Source organism: Procambarus clarkii, chromosome 5 (genome assembly GCF_040958095.1).
Source record: "Procambarus clarkii isolate CNS0578487 chromosome 5, FALCON_Pclarkii_2.0, whole genome shotgun sequence".
NCBI classification, from domain to species: domain Eukaryota; kingdom Metazoa; phylum Arthropoda; class Malacostraca; order Decapoda; family Cambaridae; genus Procambarus; species Procambarus clarkii.
In genome coordinates this window covers 45245232-45273120 of record NC_091154.1, presented here as the reverse complement: position 1 = coordinate 45273120, position 27889 = coordinate 45245232, and the positions used below count along the sequence as shown (strand labels likewise).

The window sequence follows — 27889 nt, the reverse complement described above, 5'->3', positions numbered from 1 at the left end:
ATATATATATATATATATATATATATATATATATATATATATATATATATATATATATATATATATATATATATATATATATATATATATGCATATAAATAAAAAAACAAGTAAATGTAAATAATTTTACCTTGCACCTAGATCCACCAAGCCTGTATGGCGCGCGTTTCAGTACTTAGGAAATCTAGAATTATCTAGAATCTCTAATCTGCAATGAAACAATACATATTATTGCACTTACCAAAACATGGATGAATGTAGAAAATACAGAACTATTAGCTGAATATCAAATAAATGGATTTAATCTATTTCACACAGATAGATATATTAGACTGTGTATGTTAGGTAATACCTAACATACACGCCTCCACACACACTACATTTGAAATGTAGTGCCAGGCCTCTGCCCGAAACGCTGCGCATGCTAGTGGCTTTACAAGACTGTAATTACCATATTTGTATCCTCACATTCCTTATGTACATTCTTGTATATGCATAAATATATAAATAAATAAATAAATGTAGTCTCAAAAAGACTACATTTCAACAGCAAAGATTACTCCATAAAAAAATAATTAAATTATTGACCAACATGAGAGAGGGTTAGCCAACATGAGAGGGTTGTGTTGATTGCCTGAAAATATTTAAATTGTTTAATGTATTGAATGGCATTTTTCAAGTTACAACATTTTTTAAATTACTGAACTAGGTTCTAGGCTTTGCTAGGCTTAATTCAATTATTACAGATGAGCCTAACCTAGCCTAGAACCCAGTGGGTTTTCTTCCTATTGGGGAGTGTTGTACATGCCTCGCCTCCACATACACACTAGCACAGCCAGGCCTCGCCTCCACATACACACTAGCACAGCCAGGCCTCGCCTCCACATACACACTAGCACTGCCAGGCCTCGCCTCCACATACACCAGCACTGCCAGGCCTCGCCTCCACATACACACTAGCACAGTCAGGCCTCGCCTCCACATACACACTAGCACTGCCAGGCCTCGCCTCCACATACACCAGCACTGCCAGGCCTCGCCTCCACATACAACTAGCACAGCCAGGCCTCGCCTCCACATACACTAGCACTGCCCGGCCTCGCCTCCACATACACTAGCACTGCCAGGCCTCGCCTCCACATACACCAGCACTGCCAGGCCTCGCCTCCACATACACTAGCACAGCCAGGCCTCGCCTCCACATACACCAGCACTGCCAGGCCTCGCCTCCACATACACCAGCACTGCCAGGCCTCGCCTCCACATACACCAGCACTGCCAGGCCTCGCCTCCACATACACTAGCACAGCCAGGCCTCGCCTCCACATACACACTAGCACTGCCAGGCCTCGCCTCCACATACACTAGCACTGCCAGGCCTCGCCTCCACATACACCAGCACTGCCAGGCCTCGCCTCCACATACACACTAGCACAGCCAGGCCTCGCCTCCACATACACACTAGCACAGCCAGGCCTCGCCTCCACATACACCAGCACTGCCAGGCCTCGCCTCCACATACACCAGCACTGCCAGGCCTCGCCTCCACATACACACTAGCACAGCCAGGCCTCGCCTCCACATACACACTAGCACTGCCAGGCCTCGCCTCCACATACACCAGCACTGCCAGGCCTCGCCTCCACATACACTCTAGCACAGCCAGGCCTCGCCTCCACATACACACCAGCACTGCCAGGCCTCGCCTCCACACTCACTAGCACTGCCCGGCCTCGCCTCCACATACACAGCACTATAGCCAGCACTAGAATCTAATAATATAATAAAATATAAGTGTTTACTTACGATAATATTTGCATGAAGCGTTTGTCCTCTGTCCGCTGACTGCACAGACGACAAAATGGCCGCTCTGTTGATACGAGCGCGGATGATGCTGTGACGTCACAGGTGAGGGCAGCAATGCGCATTTCGTCCCTCGACCCTTAATCATTCCCTCGTATATATAATTGGCGAGACAATTTACTTATCTTAGTTAGCAAATAGGGGATATTTGGCTAAGATTTCTGGTAGCAGATCGTTTTGAATGAAATATTTAAACATCTCTGGAACATTTATTATAAAATTGTCTCTGAATTCAGTTCAATTCAATTCAATTGAAGTCTTTTGGCACTCCATCACATAGTGACAGACGGTGTGCTTGTTGACCCAGTTTACATTTGGTTAGGTCTACATCAGCAGATAATTAGAAATCCCAGAGAGAGTTGAAACACAGTTTAAGCCGAACTGTAGTAACATCTAGAAGTCTGCTGATTTTATTGGATGATCCATAGATGTGTGGCTCCTCTTGCATGATAGTATGATGATAGATGGAATTATTGGTGTCAATTTCACTTTGCCTCAGATCTACAAGATCTAGTTGAAGTTCTCGGTGTACTGCTGCTCTCAGATTACTCATTGACAATCCAAGGCTACACTCATACGTCTCCTTTAAAGGCAGATTCTTTGGCTAACTTATCAGCTCTATCATGCATTCGGAGGCCAACATGAGATGGAGACCACATGAAATGGACTCTGTTACCATCCTTAATAATTTTGTTGTATTTGTGTCTAGCTTCGGACACGAGCATGTTACAATTATGTCTTAAAGAGTTGAGAGCATTTAAGGATGATAAGGAGTCACTTACAATTAATGTATCAAGTTTGGAGACTTGTACACATTTCAGTGCAAGGATCAAGGCAAATAGTTCAGTCTGAAAGGTAGAGGCCCAGTTGTTTATACGGACTCCCCACTCAAAGTATAGGCCATCGCCCATTGTCAGAACAACTGCACTTCCAGTTGCACCCGTGGTGCGGTGTAGGGAACCATCAGTGTATATAAATAAATATAAATAAATAAATATGTTTATTCAGGTAAGGTATATACATACAAGTGATGTTACATTAATGGATTGATATATAGATAGAGCTAGTACATACAATGCCTAAAGCCACTATTACGCAATGCGTTTCGGGCAAGAAAAACATTAATATCTAGAACTTAATACTAATTGAGCATAAAGAATAAAAAGTGTTGAGAACAAATACAAATAAAGATAAAAAAAATAGGGGAAACATGACTGAAAAAGCAGCACAAATACAATAGGTTGACAAACAGTGTTGATTAAAAAAAAGAAAATAACAGACATGGGTTGACAATAGAGGAGTGAGGTAGGTTACAGGGAATTTATTAGGTAGTGTTTAGTTTTTATCTTAAACTGGTTGAGAGAGGTACAGTCTTTAACATGGTTGGGAAGGTCATTCCACATTCTGGGCCCCTTGATTTGTAGAGCATTTCTAGTTTGATTAAGTCGTACTCTAGGAATATCAAAACTGTATTTATTTCTGGTGTGGTGCTCATGGGTTCTGTTACAACCTTCTATGAAGCTTTTGAGATCAGGATTGGCATTATAGTTTAGCGTTTTATATATGTATAATACACATGAGAGAATGTGCAGTGACTTAATGTCTAACATATTCAGAGATTTGAGTAGGGGTACCGAGTGATGTCTGGGGCCAGAGTTGGATATTGTTCTAATAGCAGCTTTGTGTTGGGTAATTAGAGGACGTAAGTGATTTTGGGTAGTAGAACCCCAAGCACAAATACCATAGTTGAGATATGGATAGATAAGGGAGTAATAGAGAGTCACCAGGGCAGGGCGTGGTACATAATATCTGATCTTAGAAAGAATGCCCACAGTTTTTGAAACTTTTTTTGATATATTTAGAATGTGTTTCTGGAAATTCAGCTTGTGGTCAATGAGAATGCCAAGGAATTTGCCATCTAATTTGTTACAAATTTGGGTATTGTTTATTTTGAGATTTATTTGACTAGAGGATTTATTGCCAAACAGAATATAGAAAGTTTTGTCAATGTTAAGGGTGAGTTTGTTGGCAGTTAGCCAAAGATGGACTTTATTTAGCTAAGTATTTACTGTGGCATTTAGAGCAAGAGGGTCAGGACTGGAGTAAATGAAGGTTGTGTCGTCAGCAAATAGAATTGGTTTGAGGTGTTGGGAGGCATTTGGAAGGTCATTAATGTAGATGAGAAAGAGGAGAGGGCCAAGTATGCTGCCCTGAGGAACACCAATGTTGATGGGTAGGGTGGGAGAAATTGTATTATTCACAGAAACATATTGGAGCCTGTCAGTAAGGTAGGATTCGAGGTATTGTAGGGAGTGTCCTCTGACTCCATAATGATGTAATTTAAGAAGAAGGTTTTGGTGGTTGACAGTATCAAAAGCTTTACGCAGGTCCACAAATAACCCAACAGGGAACTCCTTTTTATCAAGAGCTGTATGAATCGAGTTAAGCATACTAATAAGTGCATCGTTAGTGCTTTTTTTGGGTCTGAAGCCATATTGGCAAGGGCTAAGTATATTGAGTTTGGCTAGATATGAGTAAAGCTGCTTATAGATTAGTTTTTCAAAAATTTTTGACAAGTTTGGCAGGACTGATATAGGTCTGTAGTTGTTAACATCTGTGGGATCACCACATTTGTGGACAGGCGTTACTCTCGCTTTTTTTAGAATATCTGGAAAGGTTTGGAGTTCAAGTGACTTGTTGAAGAGCAAAGCAATAGCAGGGGCTAAAGATCTGGAGGCTTTTTTGTAAATGATTTGAGAGAGAGAATGCTCTGTGGACAGAGCATCAATATGGCTTAAGGCGTTGAGCTTTGCCTCAAGACGAAGTTTGGGCTGATTTCTAATTTGCTTCTTGGGTGGAAAGGGAGGGATTAAAACTGGAAAGGGTGTAACCTCCCACGGTGCAGGAAAGTGCCGTTGTTGTTTCTCTTGGTACAAATCATGAACCTGATACATTCTGAGTTGAGTTCCAGTTTTTGTTATCCATTTGGAACAATGCTGATCTTCAATAAAGAAATTCTGGAGGGCTTCTGTGCAAGGATTAGGATGAGTTAGCCTAAGCATTTTTATACTAATTTGACAGTTAATTTCAGTAACACGATCAACAACGCTCAGAATATTAAGTTCCTTTTTCATATTAAGTATCTTTGTGGTACGAGGGCACCCAAGGATTATCCTCAAGGCTTCGTTCTGCAATTTTTCAAGCCCTCCAAATTTTCTTTCAGGCATCAAAACAAGCAGAGGTGCAGCATAATCCACTAAAGATCTGATGTATGCAAGATACATCATTTTGACAATCCTGACATTGGCACCATAGCCTAAGTGATAACCTGCAACAGCCTTGAGAGCTCGGAGCCTCTCTTTATACTGACGACAGAGTCTGAATACAACAGGACCATACAGTGGCACCTCAAGGCCAAGGTATTTGAATCTGTTTACATAGTCAAGCTGGGAGCCATCAGACAGTTGCATCTTGCGAACAGCTCCTACCTGCCTGGGTGGGCGCCGATTTAGTATCTTTGTTTTCTCTGCTGAGATAAATAAACCTAGGTCCTGACATGAGTCTAATACAGAGTTAAGAGTGTTCTGCGTGTTAGCATACCCAGTGGTGTGTATCATTATATCATATCTTTTATTTTAAACAATGCTGTTTTGTTGACCAAATTGTATTTTTACTCTTTTTCTGCCATGTTTCCCCCCCCCCCCTGTTTTTTCCCTTTTTTCTTATTTTTTCTCAACACAATTTATACTTTAATTATGCGGATCAGGACATCACCTGATCAAACACATCAAACATCGTTTGACCACCATCAAACACACACATTTCGTGTGTGTGTGACGCTCACTGATATGTTCCAGCGTTGTTTTATATATGGTGCTATTCTATCTTACGCTTTGTTGCTCTTTTTTACCTACGGGCTCATAGAACATTCTATTGCGAAAACATTGGCACAAAAATGAATGACCTACATACAATAATAATGTCAGGACAGTGAAATAATTATAAACTTTCAAAGTGCTGTATCGCCCATGTGTTGTCGCGTCACCAATACTGGGTAACAGTTCCGCCACTTCCCACACTCTTGCGGGTGGGCCGCGACCATTATTCTACGTTTATACTCATATCACCGTGTTGGGAATTTCATTGCGAGTCCATTGATACCAAAATTAACGCTGTAGGACAAGTGTGGAGGTGATAACAATCACAAGAGTAAAAACATTTTGTTGCTGTTGGGCGCTCATGGCGAGTCATCTACGTAGTTATTTATTTGCTGCTGGTATCCCTATACCTTTCGTGACTTTTTTTACTGATGTTCTTCTAGAGAATTTTATTGCAAACACGTTGGTACCAAAATGAAATACGTAGCTCAAGAACTAAGGTCAGGAGAGTAAAAAGAGTATACACATTTTTGTTTTGACGCTTAAGTGACAAAAACGCCGCGCGCACATACCACTAACATACTGTGTGACTCACTATAGATGTAAAGTGCCTTGTATAGTGACTGTTGTGAGCCTCTTGTAATGTCACTTGTGACACCTCTTTGTATCACTTGTGACACAAATATATTATATTATATATATTATAGGGTACAAATACACAAATCACAGTACAAAAAGCACATTTAACATACTGTCTATCATACAATTATCACACATCCAAACAATGTGATGTGGTAAACTACTCTACTACTAAACTACATATTCTACAATCTGATTCTGCCTATTGCTTAATTTAGAAATTGTATGACCAAACCACACACTAGAAGGCGAAGGGACGACGAAGTTTCGGTACCGAACCAGTATTTTCCCAGGTCTTTCCTAAATCTAAACTTATGCAATTTATACCCATTATTTCGTCTGGTGCTGATACTTTTAATATCCCATTTGTTATGTCCATTCATCAACTTGTAAACCTCTATCATGTAACACCTAACTCTTCGCCGTTTCAGTGAATGCAATTGAGGAATTAACTTTGTCATTCTATGCTGGATATGTTCAAGTGAATTTATATAAATTCTATAGTACGGCGACCAAAACTGAACTGCATAATCAAAATGGGGCCTGACCAGAGCAACAAATTGATTGATTGATAAGAATTAAGCCACCCAAGAGACGGCACGGGAATGAATAGCTTTAAAGAGCAAGATATAGCTAAAGAACAAAACCAGGTGTCTTGTTATTAACCCTTCGATTAATAAATCCTAGTGTACTATTTGCCTTATTACGAACATTCATGCATTGATCTTTTGGTTTTAAATTCTTACTAATCATAACTCCAAGTTCCCTTTCGAAATACCAGACTTCGCAATCACAACACCATCTATCTTGTATCTTGTAACTCTATCATATCATTACCTAACCTCAAAACTTTACATTTATCAGCATTGAACTGCATCTGTCAACCTTTTGCCCATTTCAAAACTCTATTTAGATCAACTTGAAGAGATAGTGAGTCTTCTTCTGTGTTATTTCCCTACCGATTTTTGTATCATCGGCAAATTTGCAAATGTTGTTACTCAAACCTGAATTTAAATCATTTATATATACAGTATTTAGCACTGTCTGTTTTTTTTTAAATGACGCTGTTTGTCGACCGAATTGTATTTGTGCTGCTTTCAGCCATGTTCCCCCCTTTTTATCTCTTTTTTTATTTGTTCTCAACTCTTTTTATTCTTTATGCTCAATTAGTATTAAGCTTTAGTCATTTTATTTTTTCATGCCCGAAACGCTTTGCGTAATTGTGGCTTTAGGCATTGTATGTACTAGCCCTATCTATAAACTCAAATCACAGACGCCCTCACCCTGAGGCGTCCCGTGACGTCACAAGGAGGGGGAGGCCTAGGACTGGCGCGATGTCTCACATGGTGGGAGGGGCAACGTTCACCCCTTTGTCCTTCCCACCTCTAAAAAACGTTTGAGAGTCAAGTATCCACACATACCACTCACTCTCAACTCCGTATTTTCACAGAAACAGGAAAAATTCTGTAACTCCCTCTACAGAGTAATCACAGACTTCTGGCTAGTCTTACATGATAGTCCATAACATGAGCTGTTATCTAACACCCCACAAGTGTATGTTAGTTTGAAAATTTCTTGACTAGAGTCCTTAGAGCGACTAGCCTAATCTAGAAAACTAGGAAAACTAGCTGAGGGAATCTTCATTCCCTCACATATACAATCTATTTACACACTATACACTGTCACACACTATATACATTCACCATCAACACACTCAGAACACCTCAAGTGAGAGCAGCCATACCCAGCCAGTCTCCCTCACTCCAACATCTTACTCGGCAACATTGCTCTTCCCACCATTCTGTTATTGTTCTTATTACACTGCTTACACATGTTATATATACCTATCTACATGTTTTACTTACCAGAACTATGCAAGTAAGCCGGTATTGTGCCCAAACAGTATAGTTGCCACCATACACTGCATGAAAAATCATACAGCAGACGACGCTACGATTACTACTTAACCTCCCTCACCAAAATAGCTCCTCTCAACATTCTCCTGTTGCTGTTATTACACTATATACACACTGTATATATACACATGTACATGTGTGTTGCCCATAGCGAACCACTAAGCTAGTATGGTGAGCAAAACAAGAGTGGCTGCCCTCCCCCCCCCCCCACACACACACACACATAGTTCCAATCTACAAAAGTGGCAGCAGGGAAGACCCCCTCAATTATAGACCTGTATCATTGACAAGTGTAATAGTGAAAGTATTGGAAAAGCTAAGCAAAACTAAATGGGTAGAACACCTGGAGAGAAATGATATAATATCAGACAGACAGTATGGTTTTCGATCTGGAAGATCCTGTGTATCGAATTTACTCAGTTTCTATGATCGAGCCACAGAGATATTACAGGAAAGAGATGGTTGGGTTGACTGCATCTATTTGGACCTAAAAAAGGCTTTCGACAGAGTTCCACATAAGAGGTTGTTCTGGAAACTGGAAAATATTGGAGGGGTGACAGGTAAGCTTCTATCACGGATGAAAAATTTTCTGACTGATAGAAAAATGAGGGCAGTAATCAGAGGCAATGTATCGGAATGGAGAAATGTCACAAGTGGAGTACCACAGGGTTCAGTTCTTGCACCAGTGATGTTTATTGTGTACATAAATGATCTACCAGTTGGTATACAGAATTATATGAACATGTTTGCTGATGATGCTAAGATAATAGGAAGGATAAGAAATTTAGATGATTGTCATGCCCTTCAAGAAGACCTGGACAAAATAAGTATATGGAGCACCACCTGGCAAATGGAATTTAATGTTAATAAATGTCATGTTATGGAATGTGGAATAGGAGAACATAGACCCCATACAACCTATATATTATGTGAGAAATCTTTGAAGAATTATGATAAAGAAAGAGATCTAGGGGTGGTTCTAGATAGAAAACTATCACCTAAGGACCACATAAAGAATATTGTGCAAGGAGCCTATGCGATGCTTTCTAACTTCAGAATTGCATTTAAATACATGGATGGCGATATACTAAAGAAATTGTTCATGACTTTTGTTAGGCCAAAGCTAGAATATGCAGTTGTTGTGTGGTGCCCATATCTTAAGAAGCACATCAACAAACTGGAAAAGGTGCAAAGACATGCTACGAAGTGGCTCCCAGAACTGAAGGGCAAGAGCTACGAGGAGAGGTTGGAAGCGTTAAACATGCCAAAACTAGAAGACAGAAGAAAAAGAGGTGATATGATCACTACATACAAAATAGTAACAGGAATTGATAAAATCGACAGGGAAGATTTCCCGAGACCTGGCACTTCAAGAACAAGAGGTCATAGATTTAAACTAGCTAAACACAGATGCCGAAGAAATATAAGAAAATTCACCTTTGCAAATAGAGTGGTAGACGGTTGGAAAAAGTTAAGTGAGAAGGTGGTGGTGGCCAAGACCGTCAGTAGTTTCAAAGCGTTATATGACAAAGAGTGCTGGGAAGACGGGACACCACGAGCATAGCTCTCATCCTGTAACTACACTTAGGTAATTACACACACACACACAGAGAGAGAGAGAGAGAGGCTACCTCAATTCTCTCCCTCCCTCCCTCACCAAAATTCCTCCTTCCACAATACTACGCACAACGCTAATTATAACCACAATCCTGCTATTATCACAATCCTGGTCACTAATTCCTGTAAATTAATAATTGACCACACGTTTATTTTGAAAAGGAACCTAAGAAATCATTTGAAGATTCCTAGATGGACGAAATAATGCTGTGGTGCTGTAGCTACCGCTGTGGACATCGTGAACAGCATTGATTCACTGATATTTGAACATTATACCAGTCATTATCACAGGCTCTTCTATAACACTATCATGGCTAAATAATGCAAGTTATATATATATTTTGACATTATTAGGCGATGCTGTGATCACACGCAGAACAGCAGTGCTGTGCGCTCATGCTGCGAGCGCCAGCCTTGGTTGCTCACACACTACTGAGGCTCCCACACCCGGGAATGTGGACCACGATTTTTTTTAAAGATGGCGTCTGTTTACAAGAGCCCTGAGGAAGCTGATGTGAACCCCATGTAGCCGCGGGAGTTTTGAATGGAACGTGAAAAATACAAATACCCGGAGGCGCGTTGCGCAAACCAGACGTGAGCCTGCAGGTGCGTTGCGCAGTTTAAGGGTTAAGCATTAACAGACTTATCAGACATGATGTTCCCCGACTGAGTAACTCCAGCAAACTGAGGTCTTCCCCGACTCTCTACCCACAATTCCCTGCTTCAGCCTCCATCCAGGATAAGGGATTGAAATTTAAATTTAAATTTAAATTTAAATAAGTTTATTGAGGTAAAATACACACAAAGGGATGAGGTAGCTCAAGCTATTCTCACCCCGTTCAGTACAACGTGTTAATACATACATAGACACATATCACAAACAATAAACATATTACCAAACATTCTGAGAGATAAACATATACATTTCCTCCTTCACAAGTAGTATGTTATCAGACGTACACACAAATACTTTTATGACCTAATAAGGTCATAAGGATAAGGGATAAGGGATGATAAACAAGTAATTTTACTTTAAATCAAATGAAAAAAGCAATCGTTCTCACCTGGATATGGATACAAACTAAAATGTAACTGCAATATGTAAATAATATAAGTTACAATGCCACATGCTTAATAAAAGGAAAATAATAATAATATGAGTATTAAAATGCGACATCTAGCAACTGCCACAAATGTATATGTACAATTATTTGGTCCAAACTGACTAGATTAATACAGGTATAATACCTGTGGACATATAGCAAGCCTGCACCATGCTCCACTATGCTGCCAAGCTATACTACACATTTCAAAAATATACATGTATACCTGTACATATAAAGAAATAATTTCAAATAATTATATTTCATATTGAATAATGCGAGTATCCATAAATAGGGATACGTAACATCTGGAATGGATTAATTAAATTTTCATTATTTCAGATGGGGAAATTCGCTTCAGTTTATGAATTTTCAGGTTACGAGCCATCTCTGGGAACAGATTAAATTCGTAAGCTGAGGTACCCCGTTATCTGCATGTTTTGTTCACCATAGGGAACCACTAAGTTGGTATAGTAAGTGCAGACGCCAACAGGTGGCTACACAGATTCAGCAGACGATGCTACATCCCTCCCACCCTCAACATTACTCCTCCCACAGTACAGCGCAAATTATCACAACAATCCTTCTATTATCAGAATCCTGGTCATTTATATCACAGTCAGGGGTCTTCTGTAATACTATCATTGCTAAATAATACCAGTTACATATATTTTTTACATTTTTAGACTATGCTGTGGTCACAAACTGAACAGCAGTGCTGTGAGCTAATGCTGCATGCGCAAAGTCCACTACGGGTTCACTATCCCATGCTATTTGGAACTTTTTATTCCAGGTAACGAATCTTAAACAACAACAACAACGTAATACCCAACACACCACATCCCGGACCAACCGGGCTGTGGTGGGTATATGGGCCTGCGGGCCGCTCTGAGCAACAGCCTGGTGGACCAAACTCTCACAAGTCAAGTCTGGCCCCAGGCCGGGCTTGGGGAGTAGAAGCACTCCCAGAACCCCATCAACCAGGTAATCAACCAACCAGGTAACAGCTGCGTGCGCCAGCCTTGATGGCTCACTCAGTACTGAGGCCTTCATACCTGGGAATGTTTCCCACGATTTTTTTTTTTTAAATGGCGTCTATTTACAAGAGCCCTGAGGAAGGTGATGTGAACCCTGTGTATCCGTGGCCTATTTAAATCTTGCGTAGTTCTCCAAAACTTTATATGCAGTGTTGCGTAGTTTAAGGGTTAACCCTCAAACCGCGCATATAATATACTGTATAAATGATATCGGTGACAAAACCAAACCCGCGCACATCATTTATATATGATTTCGTGTTTAGCGCTATAATTTAAACGCCCCGCCTGGGATAGGGGCAGCTATAGTACAGCCACAACCGATAGTTGCCAGATGCCACCTAGAAAAAAAATCCAGGCCAACATTCTTGGGTGTTACAGCGTCAGTATTGAGCAAGCCACCAAGTCTGGCGCACGCAGCACGAGCTCACAGCACCGCTGTTCAGCTTGTGACCACAGCATCGCCTACAAATACCATAATATAAATGATACTGCAATTATTTAGCAGTGATAGCATTGCTGAAGCCCCCTGACTGTGATAAAACTAACCAGGATTCTGATAATAGCAGGATTGTGGTGATATTTAGCTCTGTGCTCCATGGAGGGAGGAGTAAGGCTGTGGAGGGAGGGTTGTGGCGTCGTTTTCTGACTGTGTGGCCACCATTTATTGACTGCACTCACCATACCAGCTTAGTGGTTCGCTATGGTGAACACAAATGTAGATACTTATATATAACGTGTGTATAGTGTGAGATAACAGCGAGAGGAGTAGGTTGGGATCCGCCATTTTGGTGAGGGAGGAGCGTCGTCTGCACGACTTGGCATGTTGTTTACTGATGGCCATTATGGTCTTTGGGCACCATACCAGCTTATTTGTACAGGTATGGTGAATAAAACGGGTTGATACTTATATATAATGTGTGTATATAGCGTAATAACACCACAAACAATATTGTTGGAGGACAAATATTAGTGTGTCTGGCCTTGAGGGCGGCCACCGATCAGCTGATTGTGTGAGTAGCTACGTCTTTGTGCCTTTACTCACCATACAAGTTTAGATGTACAGTTATGGTGAACAAAACATGTAAATATGTATATATAACATCTGTGTATAGTGAACAAATACAGAAACAGTATTGTGGGAGGTGAATGAAGGCGAGTGAGGTGGTGTTGAGGGAGGAAGTGGCCGTGAGTGGCTCGCTGGTGTTTGGCGGTCACTCCTCGTTGCTTTTTGACTCACAAGACCAAATTAGTAGTTCGTTATGGTGTACAAAACATGCAGATACTTATATATAACCTGTGTATATAGTGTAACAACAGCAAAACTATTTGTTTATTGTTTTATGAACATAATAATTGAATCACTAATATGCACACCATAATATTGAGTACAGCAATGGTTCACAGATTTTATAATATAAATATACCACAATTCACTGTATGGAATAATATTACTGCAAAAAAAACTAAGAAAAAATCAGAGACATTGAAATAATTAGGTAATAATATATTTGTGGCAACTGCCGTTTTACAGCTCGGGTGGAGTAGACATCGTTTGGCGACGGCTCTGCCAACGCCCCTTTTTTGCCACACTTCCCTACCCTATTGCGGCTAAAATATGCCACCTACGATTTTTTTGTTATTTTTTCCGTGATCAGGGAACAAAAATGAACACTTCTATAAGGCGAAAGAATTTTTTGGATTTTTTTTTTGTTGCGCCTGTGGGGGTGAATTCCATTTGGGCCCCTAGCGGTTTGAGGGTTAACCACTAGCACAAAACTTCATATGAAATGTGACATTGAGTTCAGTTTTTTAAATTTTCCGAAATTTTCAAATGTTTTGTGCATATTCTACTAGGCAAATGCTCCAACTTTGTCTAAATAATACCACTGTAACTTGAAAAAGAAGAAAATAAAAAATAATTATAAAATTGAATATTAAAAACTTCAGATTTTGAAATCAGCTGCAAAAATATAAAATACCACCAATTGCTCATTTGGTGTTGTTATGCTCTCAGGTGAGAGCATATGATCTTCATTTTCATCTATTTAGAATATAGGTTTTTAGTATAGTTTACTGTAAAAAAAATGTCAATATGGCATTTGAAATATGCGCAAATATAGACAACAAAAATTCATAACTCCAAACATTTAGAGTTTATGTAAAATCAATTTTATAGGGATTGTAGAACAGACAGATGTGCATACCATATGTAAAAATGGTGAGAATCGGTCAGAAACTAGATTTTTGGATACTGAAGTAAGTTGAAATTCTAGTTATAGATATACAATGGGGCCTCGACTTAAAATGGTAATCCATTCTCAGAGACGGATCGTAAGTCGAAATATCGTAAGTCGTAGCGATTTTTCCCATAAGAAATAAAGGGAATTGAATTAATCCGTTCCCCACCCTCCAAAATATTAACTTACAAATACATTTTATAATGAATACAGTTTTGTTCTCTAACTACAATACAGTGCAAATGTACAGTACAAATACAGAGTCCTCCATAAGGTAATTATGGAGGACTCTTGCTGGTGTATGGAAGATGGTGAGGAGGGGGGAGGAGAGGTGTTACTGTTTGGAAGGTGAGTTCCCTTCCATTATAACATCAGGCAGTGATGACTTTTCTAGGGTACACTCTCTGGCATGTTTTACCTGCACACCACTAGGACCTACTTGTGACTCACTGCTTGCTGGTCTTACTAAGAATCTGTCTAAAAACACTTGTTTTTTCCTACATTTTAACACTTGTCTGTAATAAGACATCACATTGTCATTTAAAAGGTCAATGCAACGGCCTGCTACAGCTTTATCTGGGCGAGTTTTTTCAACAAAACTTTGCAGTTCTAACCATACTTCACACATCTTCTTAATGAGGAAGGGATATCCTCTACTGCCTCAACTCACAATTATTTTCTTAGGTTGAACCTTACCACTGACTTTCTGGGACCCATGGCGTGATATATAATAATCAGTTTTATGTTCAAAAAGCAAAAAATCACCTCAAAAACGGAATTTCTTATAGGCGTGATTGTCACTAAGTGGGCAGCTCTAGTAAACCGAGGCAGGTTGGTCCGCGTGACCGGGAACTAAGCGCTCAGTCGACCCAAACGTGTACCAACAAATATCGATAGAATCGGTCAGAAACTGAATTTTTTGAAGCTGACTCAAAGTTTTAGAGATAATTGAAGTTGAAGTTATCGACAATGAATAAGGTAGTTCTAATTCATTAATATGTATACATATATATATATACTTATATGTTTTAATAAACGTTGTTTGGCATTCGTATTCAAATATGTAAAAGTTGTAGGTCAATATGTGTTGGAATGATGTCAAGAAAAAATAACCCCCCAAAAACTAAATATAGGTAAAATTAATGATTTAGGGGATAAAAATTTATACTCTATAAAAGTGATAAAGCCCTAACTGGTCCCTAATCATCAAAACCACCTAAAGAGACAAAGAAAATAGAATTTGAAATCTGTGAAAAATTCAGTAAAAAAAAATTCAAAGTCCCAAGTTCTGCCAGTTGTGACTGATTTATTTGGTGACCAATTTCATTCTATCTTGACATAGTTAGGGATGGGTATGTACTCTCCAGGATGTAGAGGTTACAACAAAATCAGATAATAACCAAAGGAGACAAAAAAATAAAAATATTTTTTGGGCATTGGTGAAAGTAACAAATATTAACATTAGGCAATGCATTTTTATGATATATAACAAAATAGAGCATGATAACATACTCATTATTATTGGTATTATTATGTATTACTCGGCAATGCTATACAGGCACCAGCTGTATATCCACTTTGTGGACACTTCTTGCTACTATTTTTCTTCTTTGTACATTGGACAATTACTTGCATCTCTTTATTACTGCATTATCCCTCAGTTCCAGTTAATAGGAGTTCTCCTTAACAAAATGTTCTCCTTTTTAAAAAAAAATGTCTAAAATACATTTCTGAAAATATTGAGATGAAACTTGCATGACGCTTATGCCAATAAGTTGGTGATTTGTCTAACATTTAATATTAATTTTCACTTAATTCAAATATTTTTTACCCAGCCCCAGCTTTTACAGCCCAGGCTGTAGCAGCTTAATGGTTAATGCACGTGGTTTGTATTATGTAGGCTGTTAGAGAGGGAGGGGAGGCAGCCGAGAACCCGCCCATACCCCCTTCCACATTCCTGCCCCACCCTCCTTACTCCTGCTCACCCTCCTTACTCCTGCTCACCCTCCTTACTCCTGCTCACCCTCCTTACTCCTGCCCACCCTCCTTACTCCTGCCCACCCTCCTTACTCCTGCCCACCCTCCTTACTCCTGCTCACCCTCCTTACTCCTGCTCACCCTCCTTACTCCTGCTCACCCTCCTTACTCCTGCTCACCCTCCTTACTCCTGCCCACCCTCCTTACTCCTGCCCACCCTCCTTACTCCTGCCCACCCTCCTTACTCCTGCCCACCCTCCTTACTCTTGCCTACCCTCCTTACTCCTGCCCACCCTCCTTACTCCTGCCCACTCTCCTTACTCCTGCCCACTCTCCTTACTCCTGCCCAACCTCCTTACTCCTGCTCACCCTCCTTACTCCTGCTCACCCTCCTTACTCCTGCTCACCCTCCTTACTCCTGCCCACCCTCCTTACTCCTGCCCACCCTCCTTACTCCTGCCCACCCTCCTTACTCCTGCCCACCCTCCTTACTCTTGCCTACCCTCCTTACTCCTGCCCACCCTCCTTACTCCTGCCCACTCTCCTTACTCCTGCCCAACCTCCTTACTCCTGCCCACCCTCCTTACTCCTGCCCACCCTCCTTACTCCTGCCCACCCTCCTTACTTTTGCTCAAAGCACAATACCTAAAAAAAATTATTAAATTTTTCTAAAAATTTACTATGTTTTGGTGGGAAAAATTTAGTCATAGAAACCTTAAATTTGTTTTATTTTGCCTTAATAGGTAATACTGCTTCCAGTCTCTGCTCAGCTACCCAGGACGATAGCAAACACAACTCTTGCCCATTAATGATGGTAAGGACAATTTTATTCTTACTGTACTACCAGTGTGTGTGTTTATCATGTTGATGTCAATAACCAGTGATTGTGAGTGTATTAATCAAGATATTTTCATTAACTAGTGTATTAATGTTGGTGTTGTCATTTACCAGTGATGGCAGGTGTATTAATTATATTGTCATTACCCTGTGATGGTGAGTGTATGAATAATATTGGCATTACCCAATGATGTTGAGTGTATTAACCCTTGTCTTGCTAAGGGCTGTTTGCCCCTTGTCACTCACAGGCGCATAACAAAAAAGAAAAACAAAAATTCTTCCTAAACTGTTAATTTGTGTTCCCTGACCACAAAAGAGAGAGAGAGAAAAAATTAATCGTACATACAAATGACATAAATGAGCCGACAATATGAGCAATGACGTCATACCCTGCATGCTTGCTCATGCAAGGTGCGTCCCAGAGGCATTGTGCGCAGTCCTCAAGCAGTCAGAATTGCCACAAATTTATTTTCGCTGCATTATTTACAGTGTCTAGGCGTATTTTATCACAAATATTATTCACTAATTGTGTTGCATATAATGTTACTTCATGTTCAATGGTAATAAATGTTGCATACATTGAGTATACACATGCACACAAAAATGTTTTCCCATTATGCCAATATAATATGTATTCACATTGTTCACTATTATATTTACACACATGCACACACTATTACAGGTTTTTGCACTATTATTGCACATTTAGAATTCTTGGAGAGAGTGGTAGTTGTAGAAGCAGTTGACAGCACACAATGGGACTGCACACGCTTCACACCATGTTTGCACAAGTTTACGTTTCTGATCTCGTTTATTGTTCTACAAACTAAGCAATCACGTTGGCCTATTGCATGCTTTCCAGCTGGTGGCAAATGTGTCTGTGTGCTTGAAAGCACTCCATGTGAGTGAGCCTGGGTGTAGCAGCATGCTGCAACACTGGGTTCATGATGGGTCTTTGTATGCCAGGAACATCTTTGCCAAACTTTGCTAATAACTGTGTCCCAAGTGTAAAAGCAAACGAACGGAAACTTGGTTTACGTCCAGTTTTCACCAGATACATATTATAGCTGTTCAGCATGCTTATGTCAACAAGATCGAAAAACACTTTTTTCGTCCACTTCAATGTTTTCCACACACTGGACAGTGCCCACCATCATGTCAGATTTATCAACCAAACGCATGTTGATATTATAGTCAAGAACACAATCTGGCTTATTGGTTCTTGCGTTACTCGGTTCACCTTGCCACTGATCACTATTGTACCATCATGAATGGTTGTCAGCAAGTTCACTTCTCTCGTGTCTTTCCACCTAACTAAGCGTATTTGATCACTTTTTCTTAGCTGGCAGTCACCTACTTTAAGTTTATTGTCAAACACTGGCATTTCCCTTCCTGGCTTTACTGTGCCAAACAATCCAGTTCTATTTTAAATCAAGAACCTAGCTTGCAAGGGACTTGTATAGCAGTTATCTGTGTATAAAATGTGGCCCTTGTTCATCCATGGTGTCATCAGTGACTTTACCACACTACCTGAGAAACTATGTTGGTCGTTACCGAGAATGTCTACATCACTAGCAGAATATAGAATCGTGTGTAACACTTATCCTGTTTCACAGTTACAAAAAACAAAGAATTTCAATCCAAATCTGTTGCGTTTAGAGGGAATATACTGCTTGAATGCAACACATACTCTAAAAAGCACAAGGGATTCGTCAATCACCAGCTTCTGTGCTGGTACGTAGAAATCTCCGAACTTACCAATCGCTTCATTCATATAGTGCCTGACTCTCCAAAGTCTATCATCCTCTGTCCGGTCCTCATTACTTGCAAAATGAAGACACCTGAGGAGTATCTGAATCCTGTCTCGGGACATATATTTCCCGAAGAAAGGTGTTGGAATAGTCTGGTCTTTGCTCCAATAAACTGTGATAACGTGTTTGACACAATGTTCCTTCAACATACATATTGCCAAAAATACATACATTTCACCTATAGTAGTGTTTTTCCAACGCTGCAATCGTGAATATTCTGTTATCTCTTTTCCAATGAGATGAGTCGCATGAAGGTTCATTTGGTGTACAATATATTCCATGAGCGGCTCATCATAAAATGCTGTAAAGTAATCCATTTCACACATGTCCTCACCATTATCAGGGAAAAGGTCTGTAATCCCAACTTCTTTATTGTCAAAGGCAGGAATTAGAGGAATAAAATCGTCACCATCACTCCACACAAGTACACCTGGGGTCCTGCGAGACGCAACAGCGGCACGACAGCGAGGAAGCGTTGCACACCGTGGACCAGGAGCTAAAGTCCGTCTATGCAAAGTACAGGCACTATGTGAACGTGAGGTGAAATCACGTGAACATGAGGGTCTTGGTTCCTCATGTGGTGCCATGCGGTGGCGCTTGGCTGGGCGAGACGCTGCTGACGTGACAAGTTCTCGCCCAGTAACACCACTGGTATTAGCAACAGGCATGATAACACTATGCTCTGAATCCACTTCACTAAAACCAGAAAATGAGTCACCTTCCTCTGACTCGTCGTCCAAAATATCCTCATACTCTAAATAAGTACAAGAACTGTGTGGTCGTGGGTGAATTGGAGTAGACACTGGGCGAGGAGGCATGGGTGAGCGTGTAAGCCTTGCCATGGGAGGAGACTGTACTGTATCTCATATTCACTGTCTGTGCTACTATCATCGGACAATTGTCTGTAGTCCTTATCAATGTCAGGGTCATCAAAAATCACTTTCCTCACCATCAGAAAATAATTCACTAGTTATTTGCTCTTGAGTAAGTGATTGCGTGGTGCGTGCTCAGGAGGCGTTTGGCCGTGCATTCGCCATGGTGACCGCTGGGTAATTGGGGCCTCCCAATTACCCAGCGGTAATTACCAATTACTCCCAATTAATCATTATCGGTATAGCATCTCTAGTGTGAACGGTTCTTTTTATCCAACCTGTCATTTTTCTTGCAGTTGTGACGGCTTCTTTATTGTGTTCTTTAAAGGTAAGGTCTTCCGACATGAGTAAATCCAAATCCTTTACATTACTTTTTTGTTCTATGTTATGATTTGACTTGTGTTTTGAACATTGTTTCCGTTTTTAGATTTTATTTTTTTCCGTGGCGCATAAGCTGGAACTTATTTTCGTTAAACACCATATTATTTTCTGTAGCCCCTAGAAAGATCTGATTTACATCTGGAGGTTTGCTGTGTCCTCTACGCTGTCTACTCTCATAAAAATCCTAGTGTCATCTGCAGAGGATGATATGGTACTATAGACTGTGTCCTTCTCGATGTCCGATATGAAGATGAGAAAAGAGCACTGGAGCAAGCACAGTACCCTGAGGGACTGAGCTCTTCACGGTCGATGGACAGGATTTTATTTTGTTGACTATTACACACTGGGTTCTGTTAGTCAGGAAATTGTAGATCCATCTGCCTATTTTTCCGGTAATTCCTTATGAATGCATTTTATGTGCAATAACACCATGGTCACATTTGTTGAAGGCTTTTGCGAAATCTGTATAAATTACATCAGCGGTTAGTCCATCTTCATGGCATCTAATGCCATGTCATAGTGGTCCAGCAACTGTGATAGGCAAGAGCGCTCTGTTGTGAAACCATTTTGTCCGGGGTTATGGAGATGCTGGGATTCCATGTGTTCTGTGATCATACATCTTAGCACTCTCTCAAAGATTTTTATGATGTGTGATGTTAGTGCTATCGGCCTGTAATTTTTTACCTTTGCCTTATTTCTTCCTTTATGGGGTGGTGCTATCTCTGCTGTTTTTAGTAATTACCTAAGTGTAGTTACAGGATGAGAGCTACGCTCGTGGTGTCCCGTCTTCCCAGCACTCTTTGTCATATAACGCTTTGAAACTACTGACGGTCTTGGCCTCCACCACCTTCTCACTTAACTTGTTCCAACCGTCTACCACTCTATTTGCGAAGGTGAATTTTCTTATATTTCTTCGGCATCTGTGTTTAGCTAGTTTAAATCTATGACCTCTTGTTCTTGAAGTTCCAGGTCTCAGGAAGTCTTCCCTGTCGATTTTATCAATTCCTGTTACTATTTTGTACATAGTGATCATATCACCTCTTTTTCTTCTGTCTTCTAGTTTTGGCATATTTAATGCTTCTAACCTCTCCTCGTAGCTCTTGCCCTTCAGTTCTGGGAGCCACTTAGTAGCATGTCTTTGCACCTTTTCCAGTTTGTTGATGTGCTTCTTAAGATATGGGCACCACACAACAGCTGCATATTCTAGCTTTGGCCTAACAAAAGTCATGAACAATTTCTTTAGTATCTCGCCATCCATGTATTTAAATGCAATTCTGAAGTTAGAAAGCATTGCATAGGCTCCTTGCACAATATTCTTTATGTGGTCCTCAGGTGATAGTTTTCTATCTAGAACCACTCCTAGATCTCTTTCTTTATCAGAATTCTTCAAAGATTTCTCATATAATATATAGGTTGTATGGGGTCTATGTTCTCCTATTCCACATTCCATAACATGACATTTATTAACATTAAATTCCATTTGCCAGGTGGTGCTCCATATACTTATTTTGTCCAGGTCTTCTTGAAGGGCATGACAATCATCTAAATTTCTTATCCTTCCTATTATCTTAGCATCATCAGCAAACATGTTCATATAATTCTGTATACCAACTGGTAGATCATTTATGTACACAATAAACATCACTGGTGCAAGAACTGAACCCTGTGGTACTCCACTTGTGACATTTCTCCAATCCGATACATTGCCTCTGATTACTGCCCTCATTTTTCTATCAGTCAGAAAATTTTTCATCCATGATAGAAGCTTACCTGTCACCCCTCCAATATTTTCCAGTTTCCAGAACAACCTCTTATGTGGAACTCTGTCAAAAGCCTTTTTTAGGTCCAGATAGATGCAGTCAACCCAACCATCTCTTTCCTGTAATATCTCTGTGGCTCGATCATAGAAACTGAGTAAATTCGATACACAGGATCTTCCAGATCGAAAACCATACTGTCTGTCTGATATTATATCATTTCTCTCTAGGTGTTCTACCCATTTAGTTTTGATTAGTTTTTCCAATACTTTCACTATTACACTTGTCAATGATACAGGTCTATAATTGAGGGGGTCTTCCCTGCTGCCACTTTTGTTGATTGGAACTATGTTAGCCTGTTTCCACACGTCTGCTACGATTCCTGTACACAGGGATTCCTGAAAGATCAGGTGAAGTGGAATGCTGAGCTCAGATGCACATTCTCTCAGAACCCATGGTAAAACGCCATCTGGGCCAGCTGCTTTGTTCTTACCGAGCTCCTTGAGCATTTTTTCCACTTCGTCTCTAGACACCTCTATGTGCTCTATGTTGTTCTCTGGAATTCTTATTGTATCTGGTTCCCTAAAGATTTCACTTTGTACAAACACACTTTGGAACTTTTCGTTTAGTGTTTCACACATTTCCTTTTCATTTTCCGTGAATCTATTTCCCATTTCCAACCTCTGAATATTATCCTTTACCTGCAATTTGTTTTTTATGAATTTATAGAATAGACCTGGTTCTGTTTTACATTTGTCTGCAATCCCTTTTTCAAAATTTCTTTCTGCCTCTCTCCTCACTGCCGTGTAGTTGTTTCTCGCATCTTTGTATCGCTGGTATGTTTGGGGGTTCGGCCTCTTCCTGTATTGATTCCATTTTTGTGTCTTTTGGTCTCTAGCCCTCTCGCAATTTCTATTGAACCAATCCTGTTTCCTAGTTCTGCATCTCTGTTTTGGTATAAATTTTTTTGTGCCTTTATCATATATTTCACAAAACTTGACATACATCTCATTCACTTCCTTGCCTAGCATCAAGTCTGTCCAATTATACTCACTAAAAAAATTTCTAAGGTCACCATAATGTCCACTCCTAAAGTCTGGTTTTTCAACTGCTTCAACCTCCTTATTTTCTTCCAGCTTATAACGCATTGCATACTTTATTCCCAAAAAGACATGGTCACTTTTACCCAACTTTTACTTTTTTTAGTATGTCAGGAATAACGCCAGTATCTAGGCTTTGTCCCCAAAGAATGTGAAGCACCTGCGATAGTGTATTTTTTACATTTGTTGATGAATATAGGGTTCCAAGAATCCAGGCCTGGTGCAGAGTACATAGGCATACTGTCTGTGGTTTCTTCAAAATCCAGTGGGGATAGGGTGATATCTGATATATGATTTGATGTTGGTATCATATCCATGAAAAATTCATTTGGGTTATTTTACGTTGTGGTAGTCGTAATAATATTATTATGTTGTGAGTTGATAGATTGTCTCTCTCGGACAACCCACCTAACCCAAAACCTCTTTAGTGTGATTACACTTAAATCAGGAGATCACCCTGCACGCTTCTACTTTTGGAGAGGGGCTCAGCGTCACATCTCTAGGGGATGCGGCTCCAACACCAGCCTCGTTGTCATGTGTGCACACCCACTTGAGCCTCCATGACTCCCCACTATCCCGTCGGATGGTATGATCTCCCCAATCCCCTTTCCTGAATTATTATTCTGTACTACCCTGTCCAAAGCTGTGGTGCTTTCTCTCTCTCTTGCTTCCTGGGAAGCCTCACTAGGACAAGGGCAAACACCTGATGATTATGAACATTTAATAACAATACAGAACATATAAAACAGTCACATACAGTATACAAGTATATAAACTTCAACACCTTATGATGTTATAACCTGGTTACAAACCACTACCATCAGGACTCTTATTAGTTGCTTATACCAAGTGGTAGCCCAACTACTGGCTTGCCACTTATGCTACCAACCTCACTTAGTGAGTTAAACCTTGTAAAACAAATATGGCACTATCAGGCCTAGAACATATATATACGTATGGCACTATCAGCCCTAGGAAATATTTATCTCTGCAGGTACTCCAGCCTACAGTTGTAACTCTATAAACTTCAGTATAAGTATTCCTTGGCATAAAAATGATAATCAATCACGCACCGTTCACTGCGTCTTGCATGATAATGGCACTCAAGCACTCTTCCAACTCCCTACAAGTAGTCAATATGAACTTCCTTCCCACATCTGAAGTTCACTACCCTGACATCAACAGGTTCTTCCAGGTTCATCTACTAGGATCCTCTACAGCTCTTCCAGGCTGCTGCACCATGAAGTTTTCCTTGGACTCCAGTGATACTCCACCACTGATTCCACAGAAGCATGTGAGACTTCACTTCACTGCTCCTCTTCACATAATTTGAGGTCCAATTCCTCATTATGAGGCTTACTCTTCCACAGAGTACTACATCTACTCCTACAGTCTTGGAGTTCCACTCATTAACTTCTTCTCTGGCCTCAGAGTACTCCCATCAACTCCTTCCTCAGAACAAACCTGCAACCCATCGATACGCCAATAAAAATGTTCCTCTACAAACATATAACTTTAATGAACTACACACAATAAATGTTTCACCCGACATCTCCCTGCTTCCCGAACACCGTAAGTATGGACTCCCCCGTTCGGGCGAATCCATCCTCCGCCTCGCCTGCTGAGCGGTTCCTCCGCCTGCTGCCACAAGGCAGCTACTCTGCCAGGAGCTAAGCTCTCTCAGTCACCCATGAGTGCTTGGAGGGGACGGACATCGCCCCGCCCTCCAGGACGTTCCTCTGTCTTTACTCTCTGTTTTGAACTTCCTGCTTCAATAAAATTTGCCTAACATATCAATAAATACTGGCTACAACCGCTGGGCACACGACCAATTACAGGCAATCACTGTTAACTGATTTAAACTGTGCCTACCACAAAAGTGTCTCTTGTGAGGGTGCTCACTTGATTATGCCTGACCAGGGCGCACACACGGCTGCCCACGAAAATGTTTCTGGACGGCTTCACAACTCTTCCTGCCATCCAGGACTCGTGACCACACGTTTCCAGATTAATTCCACAGCTGAAACGTCTGCACACTTCCTTCCTCTTGAAGGTATATCAACTAGGGGGTTCTTCTCTAACCGGAACCCAATGGAGCTCAACTTCCCCTCACAATTTCTGGCGCTCAAGTGAGGTCAACGTCCTTATAAGCAAGCTTCACACCCCCAGCAAATTCTCCACATCTCATGACCAGTCATCTATTTATATCCTTATTCACTGCCAAACATGCAAACCGTTTGTCAAATTCAATCGAATGTCTACTATATAAATATCCAGGTCTACATCTCTTTAACCTCTTTGGTCAAATCTGGTAGAATGACTCTCAAGGGGAGACTCGTTTCTCCTGCAGGCTGAGATCATAACAGTTATCAATCTTTAGTGTGTTTAGTGGCTCGCATACTGCTTCCTCAGTATTTCGCTCATTTCTTTGTTGTCATCTGTGAAAGTTCCATATCTCTTTCGCAGGGGCCCGATGCTAGATGTGGTTTTTTAACTTGATTTTGCATAGAAGAAAAAATATTTTGTATTTCCCTCTATTTCACTGATGGCCTTTTGCTCTCTTTGCCTCTCCTGGGTTTTATATGATTCTTGTAGCTTTAGTTCAATTGCTGCTTCTTCTCTACCTAACCTTCTTTGCCGTTCATGAGAGAGGGTGCGACTCTCAAGTTGTTCTGCGATTTGTTTTCTTCGCTTATAGAGGGAATGACGTTCTCGATCTCTTCCTGTTTTTTCTTAGGGATATGCGGTTTGAGCATATTTCTAGTGCTACTGAGTTTATTTTTTTTCAGGCACTGGTTCAGGTTTGCATTTTCTAGCTGTTCTTCCCAGCTTATTTCTGCGAAGTCTTGGTTCATTTGCTCCCAGTTTATCTGTCTATTATTGAAGTTGAATTTGCTGAAATCTCTTCCATTGGGAATCGAGACTGGTTTTGAAGGTCTATTCCCCATGCTTGTCAAAACTTCAATTAAGTTGTTATATGAGTAACAGGTATTTGTAATCACTATGTTCCTGATCAATTTTTCATTATTAGTGAAAATGAGGTCCAGCATGTTTTCCTTCCTAGTTGGTTCAACTATTTGCTATGTGAGGGAATGAAGATTCCCTCAGTTAGTTTTCCTAGTTTTCTAAATTATGCTAGTCTCTCTAGGGATTCTAGTCAAGAAGTTTTCAAACTAACATACACTTGTGGGGTGTTGGATGAAAGCTCATGCTATGGACTATCATGTCAGGCTAGCCAGAAGTCTGTGATTACTCTGTAGAGGGAGTTACAGAATTTTTCCTGTTTCTGTGAAAATAGGATGGTAGTTGAGAGTGAGTGGTGTGTGTAGGTACTTGACTCTCAACGGTTTTTTAGAGGTGGTGGGGACAGTGGGGTGAAGGTCCCCCCCCACCCACCATGTGAGACATCACGCCAGTCCTAGGCCTCCCCCTCCTTGTGACGTCACAGGACGCCTCAGGGTGAGGGTGTCTGTGATTGGTAGCGGCACCTCTGCTCCTAGCTGAGTTTTGGCGCGAACTGCTGTTATTGGTAGCAGCATGAGAGAACAGTGCCGGCTTACTGCTGATTGGTCAACATAGGTAGGGGGGAGAGATGGGCATTTTGAGTTTTCCCCAGACCGTCATAGAGTCAGTTTGAGCTGGGCGGCAAGCTGGAATGGTGACTTTGGGTGTTAAGGCCTGCCTGCCACCTCCACCCCCGTTAATCGCTGTATCATCCTGATTACGCATCATGCATGACACTCCTGCCATCCTGGGTTGTGTCAAGGCCCAATTTGCGTGAAATTGGGGCCGAGGAGTATGGTAGGAACAGTATAAAAAACTAAGAGACAGTTACAGTGTTCACCCATGAGGCAGCTGGCAGGTCTCATGGTGTATCAGATTGATCCCTCACATCGGGTCTGAGTATCCTGTCTAGTGTTAATGGACAATGGACAATTGGTGGAATATGGACAGTGTAATTGAGGTGTTATTACAGGCCCCTGTTGGACTTTGAATTCCACCTTGTTGGGTCCGCCATGGGGTGACGCCGCCGGCCATTGTCACTCCAGTGTACGAGCGAGGCATGCTGTGTTTTAATGGGGGTGTTTGATGGTTCTCCCATCCCCATTCAGTATGCCTGTGGGTGCTGGCCAGGCCGGCCTGAGGCATCCCATGTGCGCGCCACCCATGCGCCGGCCACCTTGGCCAGCCGCCCGGGGGGGCACCCTCCAGGCCACCCGTGCGCCAGACCACCCCGGCTAAACCCCACCCCACCTCAGCTCGGGTGGGGCGCTGTGACATCATGCGCTACCCGTGGCCACCCCCCCTTAGGGCCACGCGGTGGCCACATGCCTTGGCCATTCCACTTGGCCACTTTCCCTGGACATTCTAGGGCCACACCTAGTCGACGCACGAGGAACGAGCTAGGTGTTCTACAGCCAGAATGGTAGTGACCAGGGAAATGTATGTGTTGAGGATATGAGTAAACGTGAGTACAATAATCATAGTGTAACAGTGTCTCAGGACTAGTGGAAATTCCAGTAAAAGATGTGTTGTCCCATAGCCCTGCCAGGCTAGGGAAGCAGCTGAGAGACAGCTGTCTGTAGCATGTCCAGATGACTGGTTGGGCGGTACCTGGAGATGGATGTTGTACACGGTACCACCCTGTAGATATATATATATATATATATATATATATATATATATATATATATATATATATATATATATATATATATGCAAACAAGCCTGAATGGTCCCCAGGACTATATACAACTGAAAACTCACACCCCAGAAGTGACTCGAACCCATACTGCCAGGAGCAACACAACTGGTATGTACAGGGACGCCTTAATCCGCTTGACCATCACGACCGGACATAAGG

General features: G+C 41.1%; 1 protein-coding gene across 2 annotated transcripts in view; it reads left to right on the top strand.

Moving 5' to 3' along the window:
* LOC138350765 (uncharacterized) overlaps window positions 1-27889 on the top strand; it is a 133427-nt gene that overhangs the window by 80359 nt on the left and 25179 nt on the right. Inside the window, exons 2-3 of one of the 2 annotated variants that reach the window (XM_069302088.1) lie at window positions 5087-5282; window positions 17011-17081. In XM_069302088.1, coding sequence (XP_069158189.1) covers window positions 17076-17081 — 6 coding nt within the window. In that variant the 5' untranslated portion in view covers window positions 5087-5282; window positions 17011-17075. The remainder of the gene's footprint in view (window positions 1-5086; window positions 5283-17010; window positions 17082-27889) is intronic. The other variant, XM_069302085.1, reaches the window with a different exon arrangement.